Here is a 24,595-nt window from a genome sequence, read left to right as displayed (position 1 = left end):
TATTTTTTTTTTTCAGTGGAAGGTTGGCAACACCAACCAAGAGCAGCCTTTACGGATAGTGACCACAGACATTATTTAAAAGGTGTTTCCTGGATGCTGAGTTTCATTTGGAATTTCGGAAATCTAATTGTTTTGAAATAATTGATGTGCATGCTGTGATAGGGAAATTCAGGAGAAAAGGAAAGGAGGGAGTGGAGATGAGTGAGCTGGAGAGAGCCCATTGTCCAGATGGTCGCTGGTTTGATTTCCTGAGAACTGCGTCTCTCCAGTGGGATCTGCTGCTGCTCCAAGAAGGCAGGGTGCTGGAGGGATGTGACCCACTAGAATTACATGTAGATGCGGGTTAATAAACACGGCCGGCTGTTGGCATGAATGTGAAAGGTGACTTGCTTTTGCATTTCTCACCACATTTCCTTCATACGCCTCTGAAGGAAAACACCTCTGCCCCTGTACTCCTGTGGGTAGATTATCTGATTGTTCCACAGCCTTTTGTGAGTTTACGTTTTTTGTGGGTGTGCGCTGTTTCAGCTGTTAACTGGCCAGCCTCGGTCGCGGCCATCCGGAAAGAAGCTTTATGACCTCACGATGTCAGCTCATCAGGCTCCCTTGATATATTTATTATCAGAATTAGGGAAATGGCAGTGCTCCTTCAGGACAGACAGCAATCCAAGCTCATAAACAGGACGTGCTAGAACTGAAGATCTTAATTGTAAAAATTGCTGACCGTTTGCTCATTTTGGAGCACCAACGTGAAATGCGAGCGTGCGCCTCTGACGAATGCATGCACCTGTTTTCCACAGGACGTGGGAACCCAAGCAGACCGCCTGGTGAGCTACGTGATGGCGTGCAGTATCGGGAACATCACCGTGCAGGGCCTGCGGGACCCCGTCCGAATCGTCATCAAACACACGAGGATGCAGGTGAGAAAGGGCTCGGGCCGCCTCGGAACAGGCCAGGGGAGTGCAGGGAAGGTGGGGCCTTTGCCTGCGTGAGAAGAAATAACTGGTCCTTTTTTTTTTATTTTGCAAGAGTGGGAGGCATTTTCTAGAAAGGGAAGAAACAGCTGGTTAGGTTGCACTGAGTAAATGGCAGCAGTTGATGGGAATTAGTTTTATCCAGGACTAAATAATAGGAAGAAGAATGGAAGCAAAGAAAAGAGCGGCATTCTTAAGAAAGAATATATATTATTTCAAATGAACTAGATGCAGATGCAGTTGCCAAATACTGCCTCTAAAGGTTGCAGCTGTTTCTTGGTATTTTTGAAGTAAAGGGGAACCCACAACTTCTCTACTTAAAATAAATTTTAAAAAAAGGGGAACCCAGACAGGGGTGACTTAATTTCAGAGAGCTTAGCCATTGTTTAAAGTCTTCCTAACAGTTGCTGGTCCTGTTTCGTTACCTTTGGTGGCATCGTTTACCTGATGCAGGTAGACGGGGCTCCCGTTGTCACAGGTGGCCCAGCATAGGTCCTGGCTCTCTGTCGTGGAGGGACTGGGGTCGATTCTGCATTTATTAGGCAGGAAAAAACTTGCTGGTGAAAGCCGAGGCTCAGGCGTCAAGTCCTCTAAGAGCTGCCCCCCTTGTCACCGAGCGCCCCCCAGGCCCCCTTCCCTCCTGTGGCCTCCTCTGAGTCAGCTCCAACATCCATAAAGAGAATTTTGAAGACGAAGTGAATTACAGTGTAAAGAGCTTTACTAAATGCCAAGAATGGTGGCAGAATCAGCATTTGACACTGGGATACGCACAGGAACTTGCAGATTGTGGAAGCTGGGACTCCACAAGGTTGAAGTTGCTTTTCGGTTGACGCCTCCATGAGAGAGGAGACCCTCCTGGGCGGCCAGTGTGCGGACCTCAGCATTTTTACCCATTCCCTTGATTAAAATCATCTGATTTTCAAGTTATTCTAAGCACAGCATCACGTTTATTCTGATGTTCACACAGGCCGTGCATCGCCCCATCTGTGCCTTCTGGGATCTGAACAAAAACAGTAAGTTCTAAAATGTCAGCGCCCTTAATATAGAAAACAACTGAATTTTAAGCATTGTTAGACATGCCGTTTCCTTTTTTTTCCACCCCAAACCAGAGTGAGTCACGGCGTAAGGTAACTGGCCGTGGAGCTGCAGGAGTGAGTTGAGCTGGTGCGAAGCCAGTTCTCCTTTCCATGACGTTTTATTCTCTGCAAGAAGAACTAGGCAGGCTTGACCCTTTTTTTTTTTAATCAAACAACCTCTTTGATTCCAGTTATTCATAAAATATAGTACACATTTTTATTACTGCTTTGAGATTGCTGCTTTTAGATGAACATATATATTTGGAGAGAGAGACACGTACCTGATGTCACTCTTCTAGAAGAGGAGAAGATTTGAAATGCAGCCTCCAGACCTCAAGTTAGGGGTGGGGACGCACACCAGAGGACGGTAAACATAGGACTGGTCATTAGGGTCAGGAATTATTTGACAGAAATGAACTCTCTCCAAAATGGCCCTTGACCGTCAAGAGAGGGAGATAAAATTACATGATCTACAAATAGTTGTGAGGGTGTAGGCCTTCCTGAGGACACCCCGTTGGGGCTCTTGAGGCCGAATCCACACTGGCCCCAGTGCCGTCCACTTTCCAGTTTGGATCTAGTAGGAAGGTGGCCCAAATCCTCATTTATCTTGATGTTCCTTACAACAGCTGGATGGATTTTGGTGGTGGTTTTGTTTTGCTTTTTAGTTGCATGGTTTTGAGACAATCCTGCTTTACTCAGATACATAGTTAAAAATGATATCACCACCTAGCCTTCAAATATTCTTTGAATAAGTGGCTTCAATACTCTGACCATTTAGGAGTTGCTCACATGCGATATCACACCGTGAGATCAGGGAAATTGCGCTAGACCATCATGGTGGTAATGCATCCCCCTGTATGCCACGGATGTGCCGGAATATTCCAAGGCAGCAGAACCTCTTTGTTCTGATGTCTTCACCAACACATAGGCTGACCCTAGAAACCAACCTGTCAATCCCCAGAGAGCCCAGCTAGTCCAGAATATATTTGAAAATGAGCATTCTTTTCATGGAAGTTTATTTCAAAATGTTTTAAAAATTAATTTGAATCAGACTTTTGCAGAACTTCTGCAGCCCCTCAGTTTAAAATCACAGACTAGAGAAGCTCCGCCTGCCCACCCAACACTAATATTCCGTGATTCCAGGGATCTAAATTTTTCTAAGCCTTGGCAGCTTTAGAAGTAGTATCCAGTTTTATAGGTAAACTGAGGCAGAGGGACTGAGGCACCCTTCCCTAAAGGAGCCTCCCATATCGCCAGGAAGGCTCCGGCAGCTGCTGTTCTCACGCCCTTGCTCTCTTCCTCCCGCAGACGAGTCTGGAGGCTGGAACACTTCCGGATGCACCACGCACAGAGACTCGGACAAGAGCAGGACGGTCTGCCTGTGCAGCCACCTCACGCACTTTGGGGTTCTCATGGTAAGGGGACAACTCGAGGCGTCTGAAATGAAGCTGCCCTGGAGGCGAGCTGCATGTCACGGCTCAGCCTTTCCGTCACTTCACAGCTGGCCTGTTGTTGTGGCAGTTATTTCCTGACCATTTTCTTCTGTACCATGAATCTTGATTCTTAATGAGAATCTGATTAGCAGAGATCATATATTAAAATTTTCCAGAAGTTATTATAGAGAAGAACCCTGCCTTTTCTTAATTTAAGCATTAACAGTGATGATAAACAATTCTAGGAACAAAAGTATCACATGAGACCCTTGAATTAAGAGAGAAGGAGACAGGATGGGAGAGAGAGAGAAAGAGAGAGACAAAGCGAGAGAGACAGACAGGTAAAGACAGAGAGACAGAGAGGTTGAGAGGGAGAGAGGAGGTGTAGTGGGCACTGTTCCAGCTGACCCAGGTGCTAGGGGTACTGGGCACTGTGCTAAGTGACCCAGTTACTGGATGTCCCAGGTACTGTCCTAGGTGACCCAGATAATATTGTATACTGGGTACTGTGCTAGATGACCTCAGTACTCAGGTACTGGGTACTATCCTAGGTGAACTCAGTACTTGGTCTACTGGGTACTGGCTTGATGACCCAGGTCTACCACGTACTGTGCTAGGTGACCCGATTACTAAGTACACTGGGTACTGTGCTTGATGACCCAGACATTTAGTAAAACAGGTACTGTGCTTGGTGGCCTGGATGCTGGGTATACCACATACTGTGCCAAGTGACTCAGGTACTGGGTATATGGGGTACTGTTCTTGATGACCCAGGTACTCGGTGTAGCAGGTACTGTGCTTTGTGACCCAGCTGCTCAGTGTCCAGGTACTGTGCTAGGTGACCCAGGCATTCATAATTCCAGGTACTATGCTGGTGACCCAGGTACCACGTATACTGGGTACTGTGCTAGGTGATGCCACTGTGACCCAAACAACTGTCGTAACCTTGCGGAGACTGCAGCCATTTGGGACAGACAAACGAAGAGGGTTTGCATGGAGTCCTGAATCAGCCAAAGAGAATGAGTCACATTTCACCACTCTTTTGTTTGAAGTTAATAAGTTTATTTTCCAGAAGGAATTGTGAGGCATGGTTTTTCAATACAAAATGTAGAAATTATTTAGTTTTCAGTAATCCCAAATGCTGCAGAAGTTTCCAGCAACATCGACTGAAATTAAGATTCCTAGGATTCATTCCTGCCTGTGAGCTCCTGGGGGTGTCCTCAGAGGGGCAAGAACATGGGCTTTGGAGCCTGGGAGCCCCTCAGTGTGAAGACAGGGTGTGGCAGGAGAAGCAGGAGCCCCCTCTGCTCTCAGGAGAAGGAGGTGGACGGGGTGTCGTGTCTGTAGCACCCTAGGAAAGGGGCCCGAGGGTGTGGGGTCTGTAGGCCGGGGTTCTGTCGAGGGCTGGTAGTGGGCGACCTGGGGGAGGAGGCAGCCACGAGAGAAGTCACCAGTGCAGAGAAGACCCCATAAAGGCAGAGGATGCCTCGATGCAGGGAGAATGAGGGCCACTCGAGGGTCCCAGGTGACGACCCTTCCCCTGGTGTGGTGAAGAATGGGTGGAGAAACGCTGACCCACAGGGACCCAAGAGAAGTGGAGGGTGTTGGCCACTAAAATTGTGTCTCAGCTCCAGGCAGGGCAGATAAACGGACACAGACAAACGACATCGCCGTCTTCACATTAGATATTGAATATGCTGGGGAGAGAAGTGTTTCCCTATGGTATGACTGAGTGCAGAAAAAATGAGAATCCTTGCTCGGCCCTGGAGTTTGGATTAAAACTACGTGATCTGATCAGCACCATTTTACTGAATGATCGTTGCCATGGGCAGTCTGCAATGGGAAGGGGTGAAAACAGCTGAATCCCCATTCTACATTAACCATTATAAGGCAAGAGAAATCAGGGAGTTGCTAAGGAAGACGAAAATGAGAGTTCCGCGGGAAGACTTGCTGGGCTGGACAGAAACGCCACACTGAGAGGAAGCCCGGGCCGCCCGCCACTCTTGCTGCTGAGCTGGCCCCTGAGCACCCGCAGCCAGCCCCCTCCTGTGCCCCTAGGGAGGTCATGTCTGGGCTCACCCAGTGGTCTCCCCTCCCAGGTTTCCCACACGGTCATCCACGCCGTGTCCTCAGCTCTCAGGCTGGTCATTTCAAGAGGAACTGTGCCCACGGGGTTGTCCCTGGTGACAGTGACTGTTCCTTCCATTGATAGAGCGGTCACTGGGGATGTCCCCGCCCCATCCCCTGCCCGGAGCCTAACAGACCCAGTTGATGACATGTCAGAGGAGGTGAAGCCAGAGGCTTTGCAGGAGGTGCTTGGAGGACCCCCAGGATGCCCCAAGACTCCCCAGAGTCCACCAGCTGAGCTTTGCATGTGACCCTCACCACAGGTCTTTATTTCTTTATGCTGCTTTGAACCATTGTCCCCTGTCCTTTCCTTTCAGTCTGGAGAGCTCCCTTAGCATTGCTTGTTGGCACGTCTAGTGGTGATGAACTCCCTCAGCTTCTGTTTATCTTAGGATGTCTTCATCTCTTCCTCATTTTTGAAAGAGAGTCTCACCAGATATAAAATTCTTGGCTGGCAGTTGTTTTCTTTCAGCACTTTAAGGATTTCAACCCACTGCCTTCTTGCCTCCGTGGTTCTTGATGAAAAATTGACACTCAGTCTCCTTGGGGCTCCCTTGTTTGTAACATGTTGCCTTTCTCTCTCAGCTTTCAGAGCTCTCTCCTTGTCCATCACATTCGATACTGTAACCAGTACACGACGGGCTGTATTCTTCGTGTTGATCCTGTTTGGTGCTCTCTGGGTTTCTTGGATGCACATATTCACATCTTTTGCTAAGTCTGGGAAGTTCTCTGTCATTATTTCTTTGTGTATTATTTCTTCTCCTTCCGGAACTCCCATAATGTGTATACTGTTATGCTTGATGGTGTCCCAGAGGCATCTTAGGCTAATCTGCTTTTTATAATTCTTTTTTCTTTCTGCTCCTCAGTCTGACTCATTCAGTCATCTTGCCTTTGAGTTCACTGATTTTTTCTTCTGCCAGCTCCAATCTGCTATTGAAACCCCCCTAGGCATTTTTCATTTCATTTATTGTGGTCTTCAACTCCAGAAGTTCTATTTGTTTCCTTTTTAAAATTTCTATCTCTTTAACAACATCCTCATATTGATCATTCATTGTTTTCTTGATATCCTTTAGTTCTTTCTCTGTATTTTCCTCCATCACCTTGAGCATTTTTAAGATCATTTTATTTAAGTCTTTGTTTGGTTATGTCCACACTCTGGTCTTCCTTGGTGTTTTCTGGATGTTTATCCTCTTTCCTTGGATGGGGCATCATCTTCTGTTTCTTTGTTTGTTTTGCACTCTTTTGCTGCACACTGTATATTTTAATATCTTTAAATGTTAACTCTGGGATTCATTCCCTGGGATGTCTTATGATAAGACAGACATGTTTTTGCACTTCAGCCCCCCCCCCCTCAGGATGGTCAGCCTGAGGCAAATGTGATATGCAGGGGCCTCCCGATCCTTCAGGGCCTGTGCCTGTCCTGGGCTTTTGCTCCTTAGTTGTTTGGTGTTCCCGGATTATAGGAGTCTGGTTGTCTCCTCTCCCGTTTCCTAGGAGATATCCCTCCTTCTTCCAGGAATTTAAAGCAGGCAAGACTTTGTCCCCGACTGCCCCCCTCTGTGCTTTCTTACACTCCTTTCATTGTCTCAGGCTGCTTTTGCCTGGAGAGCAAATTCTACAGGGTGGCATGCCAGAGAGGGGCTTCCCAAGTCAGTCTTTCCCAGCCTGAACAGGGCCAAAGGGGGTGCACACCGCCTCCAAAATGCCCTGGGAGGGGATCAGGACAGGCTTCCCCCACGGCTCCCCAAAGCGGAGCTTTCTCGACCTGCCCAGCAAACACAGCCCTTCAGCTGGCTGCCCCCCTCACCCCGAGGAGGCACCCGTCTGTGAGTCTCCTCCGTCTGGGCTGGGTTCAGAGCCATTCGAAGCTGCTAATCAAAACCACGACCAATGATTAGCTGTGCCCACCCCTGATCTTGAGAGGAGTATTTTTAAAACCCTTTCTGTCACCAGCGCGCTAGCCAGGGGCTGGGCCCCATGGTGGGTTGCTATGGGAGTGTGGGGTGGGCACCGGTTACCACAACACAGAGAAATTCACTGTGCTTTGCCGTGGTTTATCAGCCTCGTCCTCCCGCTCCTCCCTGGGTGCTGTACAGTGTTCTCGTGTCTGGAGTTTCAAAGTAGTTGACCCAGACAGTTCCTACCTGTTTAGTGGTTGCTCTGCTGGAGGAACCGAGTCCTGAGCCTCTCACCCCGCTACCGTCTCACCCTCTCAGGCTTCGTCTGCTTTCCCCCCTCCTTTCCCGCAGACCTGTTTCTGTCTCATCAGCCAGCCTTTCCAACGATTTTAAACAAACATTAGATCATGTCAGAATGTTCTTTCATTGTCAAGACTCTCCCACCTCCAGCAACGGTTCAAGTCTCCCACGGGGGTGGGCTGGGCCTTCGATCTGAGGCTGGTGTTTCCGTGAACGCTGTCTGTGCCTGTGCCCTCTCGGGGATTTGACATAGCCGCTTCTCCGCGCACTGCCCACGTGGGACTGAGACACTTTGTTTTCGGTACGAGGTGGAATGACCTTTTGAAGTGGGATCCCAGGCATCTGGCTGGGTTTACTCTCCCTTCCACCTTGTGTTCCTCTCCCTGTGGGGACCGGGAGAAAGCAGGAGTGACGTCTAGATGTCGGGTTTGGCTCATCAGTCCCTTGTACATAGGGAAGTGTCCACTGTCAGTCCAGCCCATAAATGCTCTGAGGGATCAGAAAAGGTCATTAAAAAGTGACAAATTATAGAAATAAGCCCAGTAACTTAATGACTAAAATTTGTTTTACTTTACTGCTAGAACATGAAAATGAAAGAATAACTAGAGCATGTTTTCCCTAAGTAATTAACAAATAATAATGATGACAAAAATCTCAGTCCTTCTCCATATTCTCTTTCCTAAAAAAATCACCACAGGCTTTCTTTCAAAAAAGACTTCAATTTTGTGGAATGACTCACTCAGGTGGATAAGCTGTACCTTAATTCATTTAAATATTTTGAGAGTTTCTACATGTGTGTGTGTGCATTTGTGCATGCTGCATGTGTTTTTTATGTGTACATTTCTTTTTAATTTTTTTAAATAAGATTTATTCACATACCATACAATATCCAAAGTATATAATCCATTGATCACATTACCATCATATAAGTTGTTCATTCATCACGCCAATCAATTTTTTTAACATTTTCCTTGTACCAGAGAAAGTGAAAGCAAGAATTAAAAAAAAAGAGTAAAAACAGAACACCCATATTGTCCCCCGCATTCTTCCTTTATTGTTGTTGTTGTTGTTGTTGTTGTTGTTGTTGTTGTTTGCCCCCGTTTTTCTACTCAGCTATGCATACACCAGACAAAGGGGAATGTGGTCAATATGGCTTTTCCAATTACTGTCACCTCCTATAAGCTACATTGTTATACAATCATCTTCAAGATCCAAGGGTTCTGGGTTGTAGTTTGATAGTTTCAGGTATTTACTGCTAGCTATTCCAATTCATTAGAACCTAAAAACGCTGTCTATATTGTGCGTAAGAGTGCCCACCAGAGTGACCTCTTGGCTCCTTTTGGAATCTCTCTGCCACTGTAGCTTATTTCATTTCCTTTCACATCCCCCTTTTGGTCAAGAAGATGTTCTCCATCCCATGATGCTGGGTCTAGATTCCTCCCCGGGAGTCATATCCCACATTGCAAGGGAGATTCACTTCCCTGGGTGTCAGATCCCACGTAGCGGGGAGGGCAGTAATTTCCCTGCTGAGTTGGCTTAGCTAGAGAGAGGGCCTCATCTGAGCAACAAAGAGGCATTCAGAAGGAGACTCTTAGGCACAATTATAAGCAGGCCTAGCCTCTCCTTTGCAGTAACAGTCTTCCCAAGGGCAAGTCCCGTGATAGAGGGCTCAGCCCATCAAGCAGCCAGTCCCCAATTTCTGTGAGCACATCAGCAACCATCGAGGTGGGGAAGCCCAACATCCTTCGGGGGGCTCTGCGTATTTTTTTCATTGTTTTTTTTCTAAATTAACTATTAACTATATCAAAAAAAAATTTTTAAAACATACAATAAAAGAACATTTCAAATAAACCAAAACAAAGGAATAAGAAAAAGATAACTAACCTAAAATAACTACTTTACTTCCATCATGTTCCAACTCTACTCCAAGAAAATAACCTAATATAGCAACATTTCTGTGAACTTATTCCTACCATATCCAGCAGAAATTGATAAACCATAATCATTCCTGGGCATTCCCAGAACATTAAATTTACCCACGTGTCCTAGTTTGCTAATGCTGCAGAATGCAAAACACCAGAGATGGATAGGCTTTTATAAAATGGGGGTTTATTTCACTACACAGTTACAGTCTTTAAGGCCACAAAGCGTCCAAGGCAACACATCAGCAACCGGGCACCTTCACCTGAGGATGGCCAATGGCGTCCGGAAAACCAACCTCTGCTAGCTGGGAAGGCAGCCAGCATCTGCCCCAAAGCTCTGGCCTCAAAACGGCCCTCTCCCAGGACGTTCCTCTCCAGCAAGCTTGCTCCTCCTCAAAACATCACTCACAGCTGCACTCACTGAGTTCCCTCTCTCTGAGTCAGCTCATTTATATGGCTCCACTGATCAAGGCCCACCCTGAATGGGCGGGGCCACGCCTCCATGGGAACATCCCATCAAAATGATCATTACCCACAGCTGAGTGGGGCACGTTCCAAGCAAATCTAACCAGCACCAAAAACGTCTGCCCCACACAAGACCACAAAGATAATGGCATTTGGGGAACACAATACACTCAAACCGGCACACCACGATAGCTTATCTGTTCTTATTAGGTTATCGTTCCTCCTTCACTAATTTCTCTTGAAGTCTCCTACATTCTACATTATAAACCATTTATTTTATATTTTTCACTGTTCACATTAGTGGTAGCATATAATATTTCTCTTTTTGTGCCTGGCTTATTTTGCTCAGCATGTCTTCAAGGTTCATCCATGTTGTCATACGTTTCATGACATCATTCCTTCTTACTGACGTGTAGTATTCCATCATGTGTATATACCACATTTTATTTATTCACTCATCTGTTAAAGGACATTTGGGTTTTTTCCATCTCTTGGCAATTGTAAATAATGCTGCTATGAACATTGGCGTGCAGGTATCTGCTTGTGTCACTGCTTTCAGATCTACCGGGTATATACCGAGAAGTGCAATCACTGGATCGAAGGGTAACGCTATATCTAGTTTTCTAAGGAACCGCCAGACTGTCTTCCAGAGTGGCTGAATCATTATACAGTCCCACCAACAATGAATAAGAGTTCCAATTTCTCCACATCCCCTCCAGCATTTTTAGTTTCTTGTTTGTCTAATGGCAGCCATTCCAATTGGTGTGAGATGGTATCTTGTGGTCTTAATCTGCATCTCTGTAATAGCTACCAAAGCTGAACATTTTTTCAGGTGTTTCTTGGCCATTTGTATTTCCTCTTCAGAGAACTGTCTTTTCATATCTTTTGCCCATTTTATAATTGGGCTGTCTGTACTATTGTCATTGAGTTGTAGGATTTCTTTATATATGGAAGATCTCGGTCTTTTGTCAGATACATGGTTTCCAAAATTTTTTTCCCATTGAGTTGGCTGCCTCTTAATCTTTTTGACAAATTCCTTTGGGATACAGAAACTTCTAAGTTTGAGGAGTTCCCATTTATTTATTTTTCCTTTCGTTGCTTGTGCTTTGGGTGTAAGGTCTAATACAAGGTCTTAAAGATGTTCCCTACATTATCTTCTAGGAGTTTTATGGTACTGTCTTTTATATTGAGGTCTTTGATCCACTTTGAGTTAATTTTTGTGTAGGGTGTGAGGTGGAAGTCCTCTTTCATTCTTTTGGATATGGATATCCAACTCTCCCAGCCTCATTGTTGAAAAGACTGTTATGTCCCAGTTCAGTGGCTTTGGGGGCCTTATCAAAGATCAGTCAGCCATAGATCTAGGGGTCTATCTCTGAATTCTCAGTTCGATTCTATTGATCAATGTGTCTGTCTTTCTGCCAGTACCATGCTGTTTTGACTACTGTGGCTTTATAATAAGCTTCAAAGTCAGGGAGTGTAAGCCCTCCCACTTCATTTTTCTTTTTTAGAGTGTTTTTAGCAATTCAAGGCAACTTCCCTTTCCAAATAAATTTGATAGCTAGCTCTTCCAAGTCTGCAAAGTAGGTTGTTGGAATTTTGATTGGGATTGCATTGAATCTGTAGATGAGTTTGGGTAGAACTGACATCTTAATGACATTTGGCCTTCCTATCCATGAACATGGAATATTTTTCCTCTTTTGAGGTCCCTTTCTATTTCTTTTAGTAGAGTTATATAGTTTTCTTTATATAGGTCTTTTACATCTTTGGTTAAGTTTATTCCTAGGTACTTGATTTTTTTAGTTGCTATTGAAAATGTTATCTTTTTCTTGAGTGTCTCTTCACATCACTCATTTCTAGCATATAGAAACATTACTGACTTATGTGCATTAATCTTGTATCCCGCTACTTTGCTAAATTTGTTTATTAGCTCTAGTAGCTGTATCATCAATTTCTCAGAGTTTTCCAGATATAAGATCATATCATCTGCAAATAATGACAGTTTTACTTCTTCCTTTCCAATTTGGATGCCTTTTCTTTCTTTGTTTTGCTGGATTGCCCTGGCTAGCACTTCCAGCACAATGTTGAATAACAGTGGTGACAGCGGGCATCCTTGTCTTGTTCCTGATCTTAGAGGGAAGGCTTTCAGTCTCTCGCCATTGAGTACTATGCTGGCTGTGGGTTTTTCATATATGTTCTTTATCATATTGAGGAAGTTTCCTTCAATTCCTACCTTTTGAAGAGTTTTTATCAATAAGGAATGTTGAATTTTGTTGAATGCTTTTTCAGCATCTATTGAGACAATCATTTGGTTTTTCTCTTTTGATTTGTTAATGTATTGTAATACATTGATTTTCTTATGTTGAACCATCCTTGCATGCCTGGAATGAACCCCACTTGTTCATGGTGTATGATTTTTTTAATGTGTCTTTGGATTTGATTTGCAAGTATTTTGTTGAGAATTTTTGCGTCTATATTCATTAGGGAGATTGGCCTGTAGTTTTCCTTTTTGTGGCATCTTTGCCTGGTTTCGGTATTAGATTGATGTTAGCTTCATAAAATCTGTGAGGTAGTGTTCCATTTTCTTCAATGTTTTGAAAGAGTTTAAGTAAGATTGGTGTCAGTTCTTTTTGGAAAGTTTGGTGGAATTCCCCTGTGAAGCCATCTGGCCCTGAGCATTTATTTGTGGGAAGCTTTTTGATGACTGATTGGATCTCTGCTTGTGATTGGTTGGTTGTGGTCTTCTGTTTCTTCTCTGGTCAGTCTAGGTTGTTCATATGTTTCCAGGAAATTGTCCATTTCCTCTATCCAGTTTGTTAGCATACAGTTTTTCATAGTATCCTCTTATAATTTTTTAATTTCTTTGGGATCTGCAGTAATGTTACCTTTCTCATTCATTATTTTGTTTATATGGGTCTTCTCTCTTTTTGATTTTGTCAGTCTAGCTAGGGGCTTGTCAATCTTCTTGATCTTCTCAAAGAACCAACTTTTGGTGTTATTTATTCTCTCATTTTTTTTTTTTTTTGTTCTCTATGTCATTTATTTTTGCTTTAATCCTTGTTGTTTCTTTACTTCTACTTAGTTTAGGATTAGTTTGCTGTTAATTTTCTAGCTTCTTCAGTTGCTCCATTAGTTCTTTGATTTTAGCTCTTTCTTCCTTTTTGCTGTATGCATTTAGTGCTATAAATTTCCCCCTCAGTACCACCTTTGCTGCATCCCATAGGTTTTGACATGTTGTATTCTCATTTTCATTTGTCTCTATGTATTTAGCAGTTTATCTTGCTAGTTCTTCTTTAATCCACTGATTGTTTAGGAGCGTGTTGTTTAACTTCCAGGTATTTGTGAATTTTCTAAGTCTCTGATGGTTATTGACTTCTAATTGTACTCCATTGTGGTCAGAGAATGTGCTTTCAATAATTTCAATTTTTTAAAAATTTATTGAGGCTTGTTTTATGTCCCAGCATATGATCTATTCTGGAGAAAGTTCCATGAGCACTAGAGAAGAATGTGTATCCTGGTGATTTGGGATGTAATGTTCTATATATGTCTGTTAAATCCAATTCATTTATCAGATTGTTTAAGTTTTCAATTTCCTTATTGGTCTTCTGTCTGGTTGATCTATCTGTAGGAGAGAGTGACGTGTTGAAGTCTCCTACAATTATTGTGTAAACACCTATTTCTTCCTTTAGTTTTGCCAGTGTTTGTCTCATGTATTTTGTGGCATCTTAATTGGGTGCATAAACATTTATGATTTGTTATTTCTTCTTGTTGAATTGCCCCTTTTATTAGTATGTAGTGGCCTTCTTTGTCTCTTATAACATCCTTGCATTTAAAGTCTATTTTATCTGAGATTAATATTGCTACTCCTGCTTTCTTTTGACTATAGCTTGCATGAAATATTTTTCCATCCTTTCACTTTCAATTTCTTTGTGTCCCTGTGTCTAAGATGAGTCTCTTGTATGCAACATATTGATGGTTCATATTTTTTGATCCATTCTGCGAATCTATATCTTTTAATTGGGGAGTTTAGCCCATTTACATTCAACGTTATTACTGTGAAGGCATTTCTTGAATCAGCCATCCTATCCTTTGGTTTATGTTTGTCAGATATATTTTTCCCTCTCTCTCTTAATGTCCTTTAATGTACCCATACTGAATCTCTTTAGTACTGAACCTTTCACCATATCTCTCCTTTCTTTGTTTCTCTGTCAGTAGGGCTTTCTTTACTGTCTCAAGTAGGGCAGGTCTCTTGTTAGCAAACTCTCTTAGCATTTGTTTGTGAAAAATTTAAGCTCTGCATCGAATTTGAAGTGGAGCTTTGATGGATGAAGAATTCTTTTTTGGTAATTTTTCTCTCTCAGAATTTTAAATATGTCATGCCACTGCTTTCTCATGTCCATGGCGGCCCCTGGCAGTTACTACTTAATCTTATGCTGTTTCCTTTGTATGTGGTGAATTGCTTTTCTCTTGCTGCTTTCAGAACTTGCTTCTTCCCTTCTGTATTTGACAATCTGATCAGAATATGTCTCAGAGTAGGTTTATTTGGATTTATTCTATTTGGAGTTTGCTGGGCATTTATGATTTGTGTATTTATGTTGTTTAGAAGGTTTGGGAAGTTTTCCCGAAGAATTTCTTTGAATACTACTCCTAGTCCTTTACCCTTCTCTTCCCCTTCTGGAACATCAATGACTCTTATATTTGGATGTTTTATATGATCTATCATATCCCTGAGGTCCATTTCAATTTTTTTTATTTTTCCCCATTCTTTATTTTGTTCTTTCATTTTCCTTTCTGTCATCTTTGAGGTTGCCAATTCACTCTTCAGCTTCCTTGAATCTTGTACTATGAGTATCAGAATCTTTTTAATTTGGTCGACAGTTTCTTTTATTTCCACAAGATCGTCTATTTTTTTAATTTACTCTTGCAATTTTGTCTTTATGCTCTTCCAGGGTCTTCTTCATGTCTTTTATATCCTGTGCCATGCTCTCACTGTCTTTAGTTCTTTGATTAATTGCTCCAAGTACTGTGTCTCCTTTGATCTTTTGATTTGGGTGTTTGGGTTTGGGTTATCCATATCATCTGATTTCTTCATATGCTTTAAAATTTTCTGTTGTTTTTGGCCTCTTGGCATTTGCTTTACTTGATAGGGTTCTTTTAGGATATGTAGACTTATTCAAACACTTATCTCTAGTTTGTCAGATCTACAGCTTGGTGGAGTACACTTTCTCTAAATAACCAGCATGTGGCATCCGTGAGCCACCTATTCACCTCAAGCCAGTTCTCCCCAACTTTGTCTTTGTGGTGAGTGGTGGTCTGAATCCTGTGGGAGTTCAATTAGTGCACTAAGTTTGCGTGTGTAGTTGGTGCTGCCTGCCCTGAATGTGGGGCGTGTGTCTGAGGGGTTAGGGAGGGAGGGTGGCTTTCATAATCAAACCTCCCAGGTGATCCTGGAGATTTCAATTTGTTGCAAGAGTCTAAACCTTCAGTTCAGTCTCGCCACAGTTTGTTTCTGCCACTGACCCACAAGTCCTTGGCATATGGTCCCTGGGACTTCCGAGTGGGTCCCTCTTCCAAGCTGTGCCCTCCCAGGGCCTCTGCTAAGGAAAGGCCGTGCTAGATCACAGGTGAGCACTGTCCCCTAAGGGAAGTTCTGGACTGCAGGGCCGAGTAGGGGCATTCCCCGCCTGCTGAAAGGATGGCTGTGTGGGGCATGTTAATTTCCCTCTTTTCGCACCCCTCCACCTTCCTAGCTCCAGGACAGTTAGCTGCAGGTGCAAAAAAGGCTATCATCCCCGTCATATATTGGGGCATGTGTGCGTGTTGCTGGAAACACTTCCCATCGTACTGGGTTGTTTGGTGCAGCTCTGGGCTGTGGTGCCAGTGCCAGGCAGGAGTATTCCCAGCCCGCTGGGAAGATGGCTGCAAGGGGCATAGTTATTTTCCCCTTTTGGCTGACCTCTGCCTTTCTAGCTCTGAGACAGTTAGCAGCGGGTGAGCGTAAGTCTATCGTCCATGCCAGATATTGAGGCGTGTCCATGGGTTGTGGGGACACAGTTCCTGCCGCGCTTCACTATGCAGTTCTTGCTGCCGTATCTGCAGCCACTTTTGGGTTTTTTAAGCTAGTCTGACACCAAACACCATCCCACGGTTTCCCCAGACTGCTGCATGGCTGCTGGTTATTCAGCAGGCTTACTCACTCGTTTCAGAATGCAGACCCCCAGTTTCACCAGGTGGACGGTCCCTGTGGATTTAGCAGACATTGTCCAGCTGGTGCATCTCTGGAACTGGTGTTCTGGGTCACTTTCTGTCTTTTATCTAGTATTTTTCATGGAGATGTTTTTTTGCCCTATCTCTCCTAAGCACTATCTTCTGGAAGCCTCTCACTGCATGTGTTTTAAGTCAAATATTAGATAATGAAATATCAGATAATGGTACCAAAATTCACTACTCATAACTGGGTTACACACAGTCAGAGCTTGGCTTCCCATAACTTTGAATGGCCAGTTTCTTCACATATTGTTAATATTTTATTATGAAGTTTGCCTTACTTGTTTCTTTCTCTGTTGCCATCTGATTATATGGTTAGTTTTACATGTCTATAAAGATAAGCATTTTTAGTAATAGCCTTCAATTTTCTACCTTGGCTGCTTTTGTGGGATTATAACTCCTGGGAGAAAAACTTTCCAGAGTTTAACCTTTCTGGCAATGTGCCCGTATCTGTTCAGCTTTTCCAGACCACCAAGATTTCACTGAGTCTTTCTTGAATTACAGACTCTTTCTTTACTTGTACAGGATATTCTGAGTGTCTGCATTGGCCTGTGACACAGTTACCATCTGAGAAGCTAATGAAATTATGTCCCCTGCTCATAAATATATCATTCAATCTACAAATGTATAAAGTATTTAATGCCCTCCGCTGTGTTTCTTTGTAGTAACACCTATTTCTGTATTTTTAATATTACTACATTTCCATGTTGGCTGGTGCAGAGGAATAAATATTTTCATGTTCTTCATTCTCTGAAAGTGCAAAACAACCTGAGACGTGTGTACACATGTGTCGGTAAATGTGACTTAATTTATATTTTTGACTGTGGCTGCAAGTCAGCAGCCTCGCCGAGGGAGGAGCCCCAGCCCTTCTGAAAAGGCAGCTGCAGTCCCCCCTCTGCCCTCCAAAACTGTGATCTGTCTCCAGGCAGTGAAATCCTGGAGGACTCGAGTGTCAGCCGAGGCAGTGTCTGCCCACCACGGGGTTATGACTCGGCCCATCCCGTGGCCCATGGGGGCCGTGTCCTCCCAGGGATTCAGGGATTCCAGAGGGTGGGGGGTGCCTGCCTGACTCTGAGCCCCTGCTCCTGCTGAACTTGGCCACTAAGCACGATGGCCACGTCCCGAGGGCAGTTCCCACATCAGTTACCACAAGCCACACCAGGATGGAGCCCCTTTCTTCATTTCACACGCACACACTGCCCACAAAACACACAGACACCCACATGCACACATGCACACACACCTAACACAGTACACCTGCATGCACACATACACACACACACAGAGACATACACACACCCAGTCACACAACACACATAATCCATACACACACACATGCACGCATGCACACATACAAACCCTTACTGGAGGCCTAGCAGAAGTTATTGACATTTTGGTGTAAATTAAAGACAATTAAAGCATATCATGAAAAGCTTATGAAATGTAATAAAAATGTTATTTTTTCATAATTTAAGACCTAAAAGTTTAAACTGGATGCTCCTGCTGGAGTGAGTCTGTCCTGCACGAAGGCCCCTTCTCAGACCTCTGCATTAGGGAGGTGCCTTCCTCCCCAGCATGAGCTGAGTGCCGGGTCTCACCCGGGGATTCATCCCCACCCAGTCCCTCCCTCCCAAAGCCTCCATTACCAAGAGACGTCCTGGGTGTCCTCCGAGGGCAGGCCCCAGTGAACCCAGGGCTCCCATCTGGGGAGTGCCCTGCCCCCAAAGAAGTCCCGCGTACCCAGAGACGGGGTAGTGAGCAGCCATGAGGGAGCAAAGAAAGCTTTTCCAACAGCTCCAACCCTGGCAAGCTGTCCCAGAAGCACGAAATCCATACTTGCTAGTAAGAGGCTGAACAGTGTGTACTTGTCCTCCCCCATCAACTCCCAACACTTTCGGGTCTGTAGGGAACACAAATCTGTGGTCCAAAAGTTTTCCATGTTCCTCATTTATGAAAAACAAAGGCTGCCCCATCCCACACGTACCAAGCTCTGATGTGACCATGAGCAGGAGCCTGAGCTCCACCTTAGGGCCACAGAGCCACTGTCCCTGGCCGGCCCCGGCCCAGCCCCTCCCCACCGTGCCAGGCTCCAAGGGGCCAAGGCCTTAGACAGTCACAGTGGCCTCATTCATGTCCTGCTCCTGGCCCTGCATGCGTTCAGATGGCCCCGATAATTCACACTTCAAGGCAGCCCCCTCCTCCCCAGTTTCCGCTGAGGACACCTGGTGGTTTTTCTCTTCTGGTTGTTCTGGGGTGGAAGGAACTTGGGTGACAAGGTGATGATACAAAAACAGTGCAGTCCCTCAATGCTGCACTTGCCTTTCCTGGGTGATCCACGTGCATTCCCACTGGCTTCACCAGGTGTGCTCCACCCTGAGGACAGAGTGCTCCTGGTGAGCCAGCTGCTCTCCCGAGACCTGGGAGCGCGCTTTCAGCTGCTTCTCACTCTGCAGGACCTCCAGGGAGCCACCCCCCAGATGGACACCAGGCACACCAGGGTGCTCACCTTTATCAGCTACGTCGGCTGTGGGGTATCTGCCATCTTCGCGGCGGTGACACTCCTGACGTATGTCGCTTTTGAGTGAGTATTTTTTCTCTCTGCCAGACCCAGTGCTAACTGTTCCAAATGGGAGTAACAAAATAGCCTCAACGATGAGAAGCGTTCGTCTACTTCATGAATCATATAGGGTGTTTCGATCTTAATGTTCAGGTTTCCATAGAATATATTGTGCCACATGAATTTTCCGGCTATAGAATCCTAATTTATAATGACACGATTTCTCTTTACAAAATGCAGTCAAAACTGTTAGAGATGTCTGACAGGTAGCAAATAAAAGTTGTATAAAATACTTTTTGCATTCTAAAAGATGAAAATATTTGCTTCACATATCTTATATAATGAGTCCTCAAACAGGATATAAAAAAAGAATCCCTAATTATTAAAACTCAAGAAATTGCAAGAAATTTTAGGGAAATTTTTTGAAAACAAAAATATCATTTTTACAAGTTTGGAATTTTTTTTAGATTAAAAAAAATCGGTCTGTTCAACCCAACTGGTAATTTTCTAAACAATGGGAAAGAGTTTTGAAATAAATTAAGTTTAAAATCTTTATGACGTGCCAAAGACTCATAACCTCGTTGGCCCTTCTCCTAGTGGGACTATATTATGTGGGCAGTGCCACCCGTCTCCTGCAGAGCTGAACAAGATGTACACTACAACGTCAGCTTTAAAGACTGATTTACGATGTTGGTCCTCCCTGTCCTTCTTTCTCCCCTTTGCAGAAAGCTGCGCAGGGATTATCCCTCCAAAATCCTGATGAACCTGAGCACGGCGCTGCTGTTTCTGAACCTGCTCTTCCTGCTGGACGGCTGGGTGACCTCGCTGCAGGTGGAGGGGCTGTGCACGGCCGTGGCCGCCCTCCTGCACTTCTTCCTGCTGGCCACCTTTACCTGGATGGGGCTCGAAGCGATTCATATGTACATCGCCCTGGTCAAAGTCTTCAACACTTACATCCATCGGTACATACTCAAGTTCTGCATCATTGGCTGGGGTAAGCCTCCCCGAGTGTGTGGATGATAGTGTTTCCTCTATCAAGAAAGTTGCCCGAGTCTCGTAGGAAAATCCTCCTTTTGAAAGACCTGCCCTGCCAGGAGAAACTTCACAATCGCAAATGATGTGCACTGGATGCCTGTATCCCCAGGAAGGGGCAGCCTCGGAACTGTATTTTATTTTATTTATTTTACTGAGATTGTTCACATACCATATAACTATCCAAAGATCCAAAGAGTACAATCAATTGCCCATGGTACCATCATACAGCTGTGCATCCATCAACACAATTTTTTTTCAATTTTTAGAACATTTTCATTACGCCAGAAAAGAAATAAAGACAAAAAAAAGTAAACTCGGATCCTCCCATACCCCTACCCACGCCCCCCTCCACTATTGGTTCATTGTTTTGGTATAGCACATTTGTTACTGTTGATGAAAGAATGTTAAAATACTACTAACTGTAGTATATAGTTTGCATATGTATATATTTTTCCCTATATGCCTCTCTATTATTAACTTCAGTATAGTGTCATACATTTTTTCTAGTTCATGCAAGAGATTTCTAATATTTGCATAGTTAATCACAGACATTGTCCACCACAAAGATTCACTGTTTTATACATTTCCATCTTTTAACCTCCAGTATTCCTTCTGGTGACGTATGTGACTCTGAGCTTCCCCTTTCCACCACCTTCACACACCTTTCAGCACTGTTAGTTATTCTCACAATGTGCTACCATCACCTCTGTCCTTTTCCAAACGTTTAAGTTCATCCTAGTTGAACATTCTGCTCATAATAAGCAACTACTCCCCATTCTTTAGCCTCATTTCTATATCCTGGTAACTTATATTTCATGTCTATGAGTTTACATATTATAACTAGTTCATATCAGTGAGACCCTGCAATATTTGCCTTTATGTGTCTGTCTTATTTCACTCAATATAGCGCCCTCAAGATTTCTTCATCAACCCATTTCTTTTAAGATGGTTTTGTTCACACACCATACATTCCATCCTTAGTAAACAATCATTGGTTCCCTGTATAGTCACATATTTATGTATTCACCACCATCACCACTATCTATATAAGGACATCTCCATTTCTTCCACAAAGACGGAGGAAGAGTCAAAGAAGGCAGAGAGGCAAAAGAAAAAAGAGAAAGAAAAAACAAACAAACAAACAAACAAAAAACCAAAACTTGATAGCTAGAAGGCAACAAAAGGAAAGATAGCATTAACCTGAAGTGGAATAAAGAGTCAGACAACATCACCAATGCCAGGAGTCCCCTACCCTTCCCTTATTTCCCCACCCCCCATATGCACTTAGCTTTTGTATATTGCCTTTGTTGCATTAAAGGAAGACTAATACAATGTTTCTGTTAATTATAGTCTCTAGTTTGCACTGATTGTATTTTCCCCCCAATCCCACCCTATTTTTAACACCTTGCAGTATTGACATTCATTTGTTCTACCTCATATAAAAACATATTTGTACCTTTTATTACAATCGTTGAGCACCCTAGGTTTCCCTGAGTTATGCAGTCCCAGTCTTTATTGTTCGTCTTTTGTTCTGGTGTCCCATATGGTCCCAGCCTCCCTCTTTCAACCATACTCACAGTCATCTTTGGTCAGTGTACTTACATTGCTGTGCTACTATCTACCAAAATTGTCTTCCAAACCTCTCACTCCTGTCTTTTCCTTTCTGTCTGCAGTGCTTCCTTTAGTGTTTCCTATAGAGCAGGTTTAAGCTCTCCCTCATATTTGAAGGACAGTTTTGCCGGATATAGGATTCTTGGTTGGTGGTTTTTCTCTTCCAGTGTCTTAAATATATCACCCCAATTCCTTCTTGCCTCCATGGTTTCTGTTGAGAAATCTGCACATAGTCTTACCAGCTTCCTTTGTATGTGATGGATAGCTTTTCTCTTGCTGCTTTCAGGATTCTCTCTTTATCTTTGACATTTGATAATCTGATTATTAAGTATCTTGGTGAAGGCCTATTCAGATCTTTTCTGTTTGGGGTATGCTGTGCTTCTTGGATCTGTAATTTTATGTCTTTCATAAGAAATGGGAAATTTTCATTGATTATTTCCTCTATTATTGCTTCTGCGACTTTTTCCTTTTCTTCTCCTTCTGGGACACCCATGACATGTACATTCTTGCTTTCTGCTTTGTCCCTAAGTTCCCAGAGACCTTGCTTGCATTTTTCCATTCTTTTCTCTATCTGTTCTTTTGTGTGTAGGCTTTCAGGTGCCTTGTTCTCCAGTTCCTGAGTGTTTTCTTCTGCCTCTTGAGATCTGCTGTTGTATGCTTCCATTGTGTCTTTTATCTCTTGTGTTGTGCCTTTCATTTCCATAGATTCTGCCAGTTGTTTTTTTTGAACTTTCAATTTCTACCTTATGTATACGGTTTCATTATACGGTTCATCTCTTTTACCATATCTTCCCTAAACTTTTTGAATTGACTTATTATTAGTTGTTTCAATTCCTGTGTCTCAGTTGAAGTGTAAGTTTGTTCCTTTGACTGGGCCATAACTTTGTTTTTCTTAGTGTAGGTTGTAGTTTTCTGTTGTCTAGGCATGGTTTCCTTGGTTACCCCAATCAGGTTTTCCCAGACCAGAACAGGCTCAGGTCCCAGAAGGAAGGAATATTCAGTATCTGGTTTTCCTGAGGGTGTGTCTTAGAAGATTGATGCACCCTCTGATGCCTCAGGGGTCTGGTTCTGAATGGAAGGCAGGTACTAGAGCTGGGCCCCACCCCTTTTCTCTTAGAGAAGATAGACTCCCTAGGGGGAGGTCATTAGCATTTCAGTGGTCTCTCTCTGCGTGTAGTATCTCCACCCTTGTCTGGGTCAGAGCACTTGGAACTGAAAATGGCTGAGGCTTTCTCCACTGAGCCGAAACAGGGACTGAAAGTCCCCTTCAGGGCTAGTCTGCAGTGACCCTCTGGCTCTCCAAGGTCAGTTGTCACCCAAAGCCCCTGTCTGCTTGTTGGTGATTTGTAGCTCATAGTGAGCAGTTCACACTCACTAATTAAAACCACAGTTGAATCTCAGCTGAGCTATATTCACTTGCTGAGAGAGAGGGGCTCTCTAGCACCACAAGGTGTTGCAGTTCGGGCCATGGGGGTAGGGGGCTCCTGGCTTGGATCTGCAGTTTTTACTTACAGATTTTATGCTGCAGTCTCGGGGATTCCTCCCAATTCAGGCTGGTGTATGATGAGTGGATGGTCATGTTTGTCCCCCTGCAGTTATTCTGGATTATTTACTAGTTGTTCCTGGTTTTTTATTAGTTGTTCCAGGGGGACTAACTAGCTTCCACTCCTCTCTATGCCGCCATCTTAGAGAACTGTATTTTTAAAACAGGAAAGGAAAATCCCTGGCTCCTGAGCCCACAAACCTAGTTCCTCTGCCCAGCCCCAACCCACAGCGCGAGAAGCAGCAGCTGGCAGGCAGGGATGCATTTCCGTGAAGCCTCGGAGCATCAGGTCGGCCCTTAGCTCTGCTCTATGCAGCCCCGTGCTGTGTCTTGGAGATGAGAGAAGTAACACTAGTTTTGTGTGTGCAACCAGAATATTGAGAAAATCCTTGCCTTGAGCTTCTTGGCATGAGCCCTCAGCCACCCTCGGATGGCTGTTAGTCCGTCTGGAATCTTCTGATCAGCTCCTCTCTTTAGCTGGGATCTTTGCTTCCCGTGGCTGCTGTGACAAGTTTCCACAATCTAGGTGGCTCGAGGAATTGGAATGTGTTACCTCCCAGCTCTGGAGGCTGGAAAGTCCAAAACCAAGGTGTCAGAGGGCTCTGCTCCCGGGAGGCTCCAGGAAGAAGGTGCTCCATGCCTGTCCCCTGGTTTCTAGTCGTCTGCTGGCAGTTCTTGGGGTTCCTTCTCCATCTGCACATGGCTGGCTTCCTCCTCTCTTGTTTCTTCTCCTCTTCTTACGTGGACGCAGTCACATTGGACTCAGGGCCGGCCACTCCAGCGTGACCTCCTCCTGACCAGCTCCATCTGCAGAGAGACTGGGGGTGGGGCTCCAGCAGGTCCTTCTGGGCTCATAATTCAGACTCTAACGTCTGTGTTTCATATCAGACCAGGCATTCGCAAGCTTCCTCATGAATCTCTGTTTCAGATGACAGTAGGGAAGTGGGACTAAACGGCAAGCAGACGTTTCTGAGGCATTCAACAGCTCCTTAAAAGGACAGGACAATTTTTTGGAGAATTAGGGTGGTGAGGCATTTCCCTGTTGAAAGACTCACAGGAATTCCTTTAAGATTCTCTTGAAAGAAAAGACCGTAATCCCTTGTTTCCCCCCACCTTTTCTAAGAACTTTTTTCTTTATCTAGAAGGAGCCTAAATTAGCTGCTATCTCTTTATCTGCCTGAACCGGTGGAGTGACAAGGCATCATTGGTGCTTATTCAGCTTAGATCAGGTTCTGGATCTTTTACTGAGAACCAGTAAGCAGAGAAAAATATTTAAGTATCTGTCATGTAAGAGGAGGTTTTTATTATTGCCAATTAAGTTTGGATGTCCCACACCAGGGAGAGTGTTCCAGTTTGCTAACGCTACCATCATGCAAATACCAGAAATGGA

At 44.2% G+C, this 24,595-nt stretch overlaps 1 protein-coding gene across 3 annotated transcripts in view; it reads left to right on the top strand.

Annotated features, from left to right (window-relative positions):
- The window catches only part of ADGRG6 (adhesion G protein-coupled receptor G6), a 155,682-nt gene that overhangs the window by 99,058 nt on the left and 32,029 nt on the right, over positions 1-24,595 (top strand). For all 3 annotated transcript variants that reach the window (XM_037843218.1, XM_037843217.1, XM_037843219.1), the window contains 5 exons: positions 801-920; positions 1,942-1,987; positions 3,359-3,465; positions 18,913-19,040; positions 19,742-20,010. In XM_037843218.1, the coding sequence (XP_037699146.1) occupies positions 801-920; positions 1,942-1,987; positions 3,359-3,465; positions 18,913-19,040; positions 19,742-20,010 (670 nt within the window). The remainder of the gene's footprint in view (positions 1-800; positions 921-1,941; positions 1,988-3,358; positions 3,466-18,912; positions 19,041-19,741; positions 20,011-24,595) is intronic.

The sequence above is a fragment of the Choloepus didactylus genome, chromosome 7, assembly GCF_015220235.1.
Source record: "Choloepus didactylus isolate mChoDid1 chromosome 7, mChoDid1.pri, whole genome shotgun sequence".
In the NCBI taxonomy this organism is placed as follows: domain Eukaryota; kingdom Metazoa; phylum Chordata; class Mammalia; order Pilosa; family Megalonychidae; genus Choloepus; species Choloepus didactylus.
Note: the sequence above shows the minus strand (reverse complement) of the source record. Positions and strands in the feature narration are given on the sequence as shown.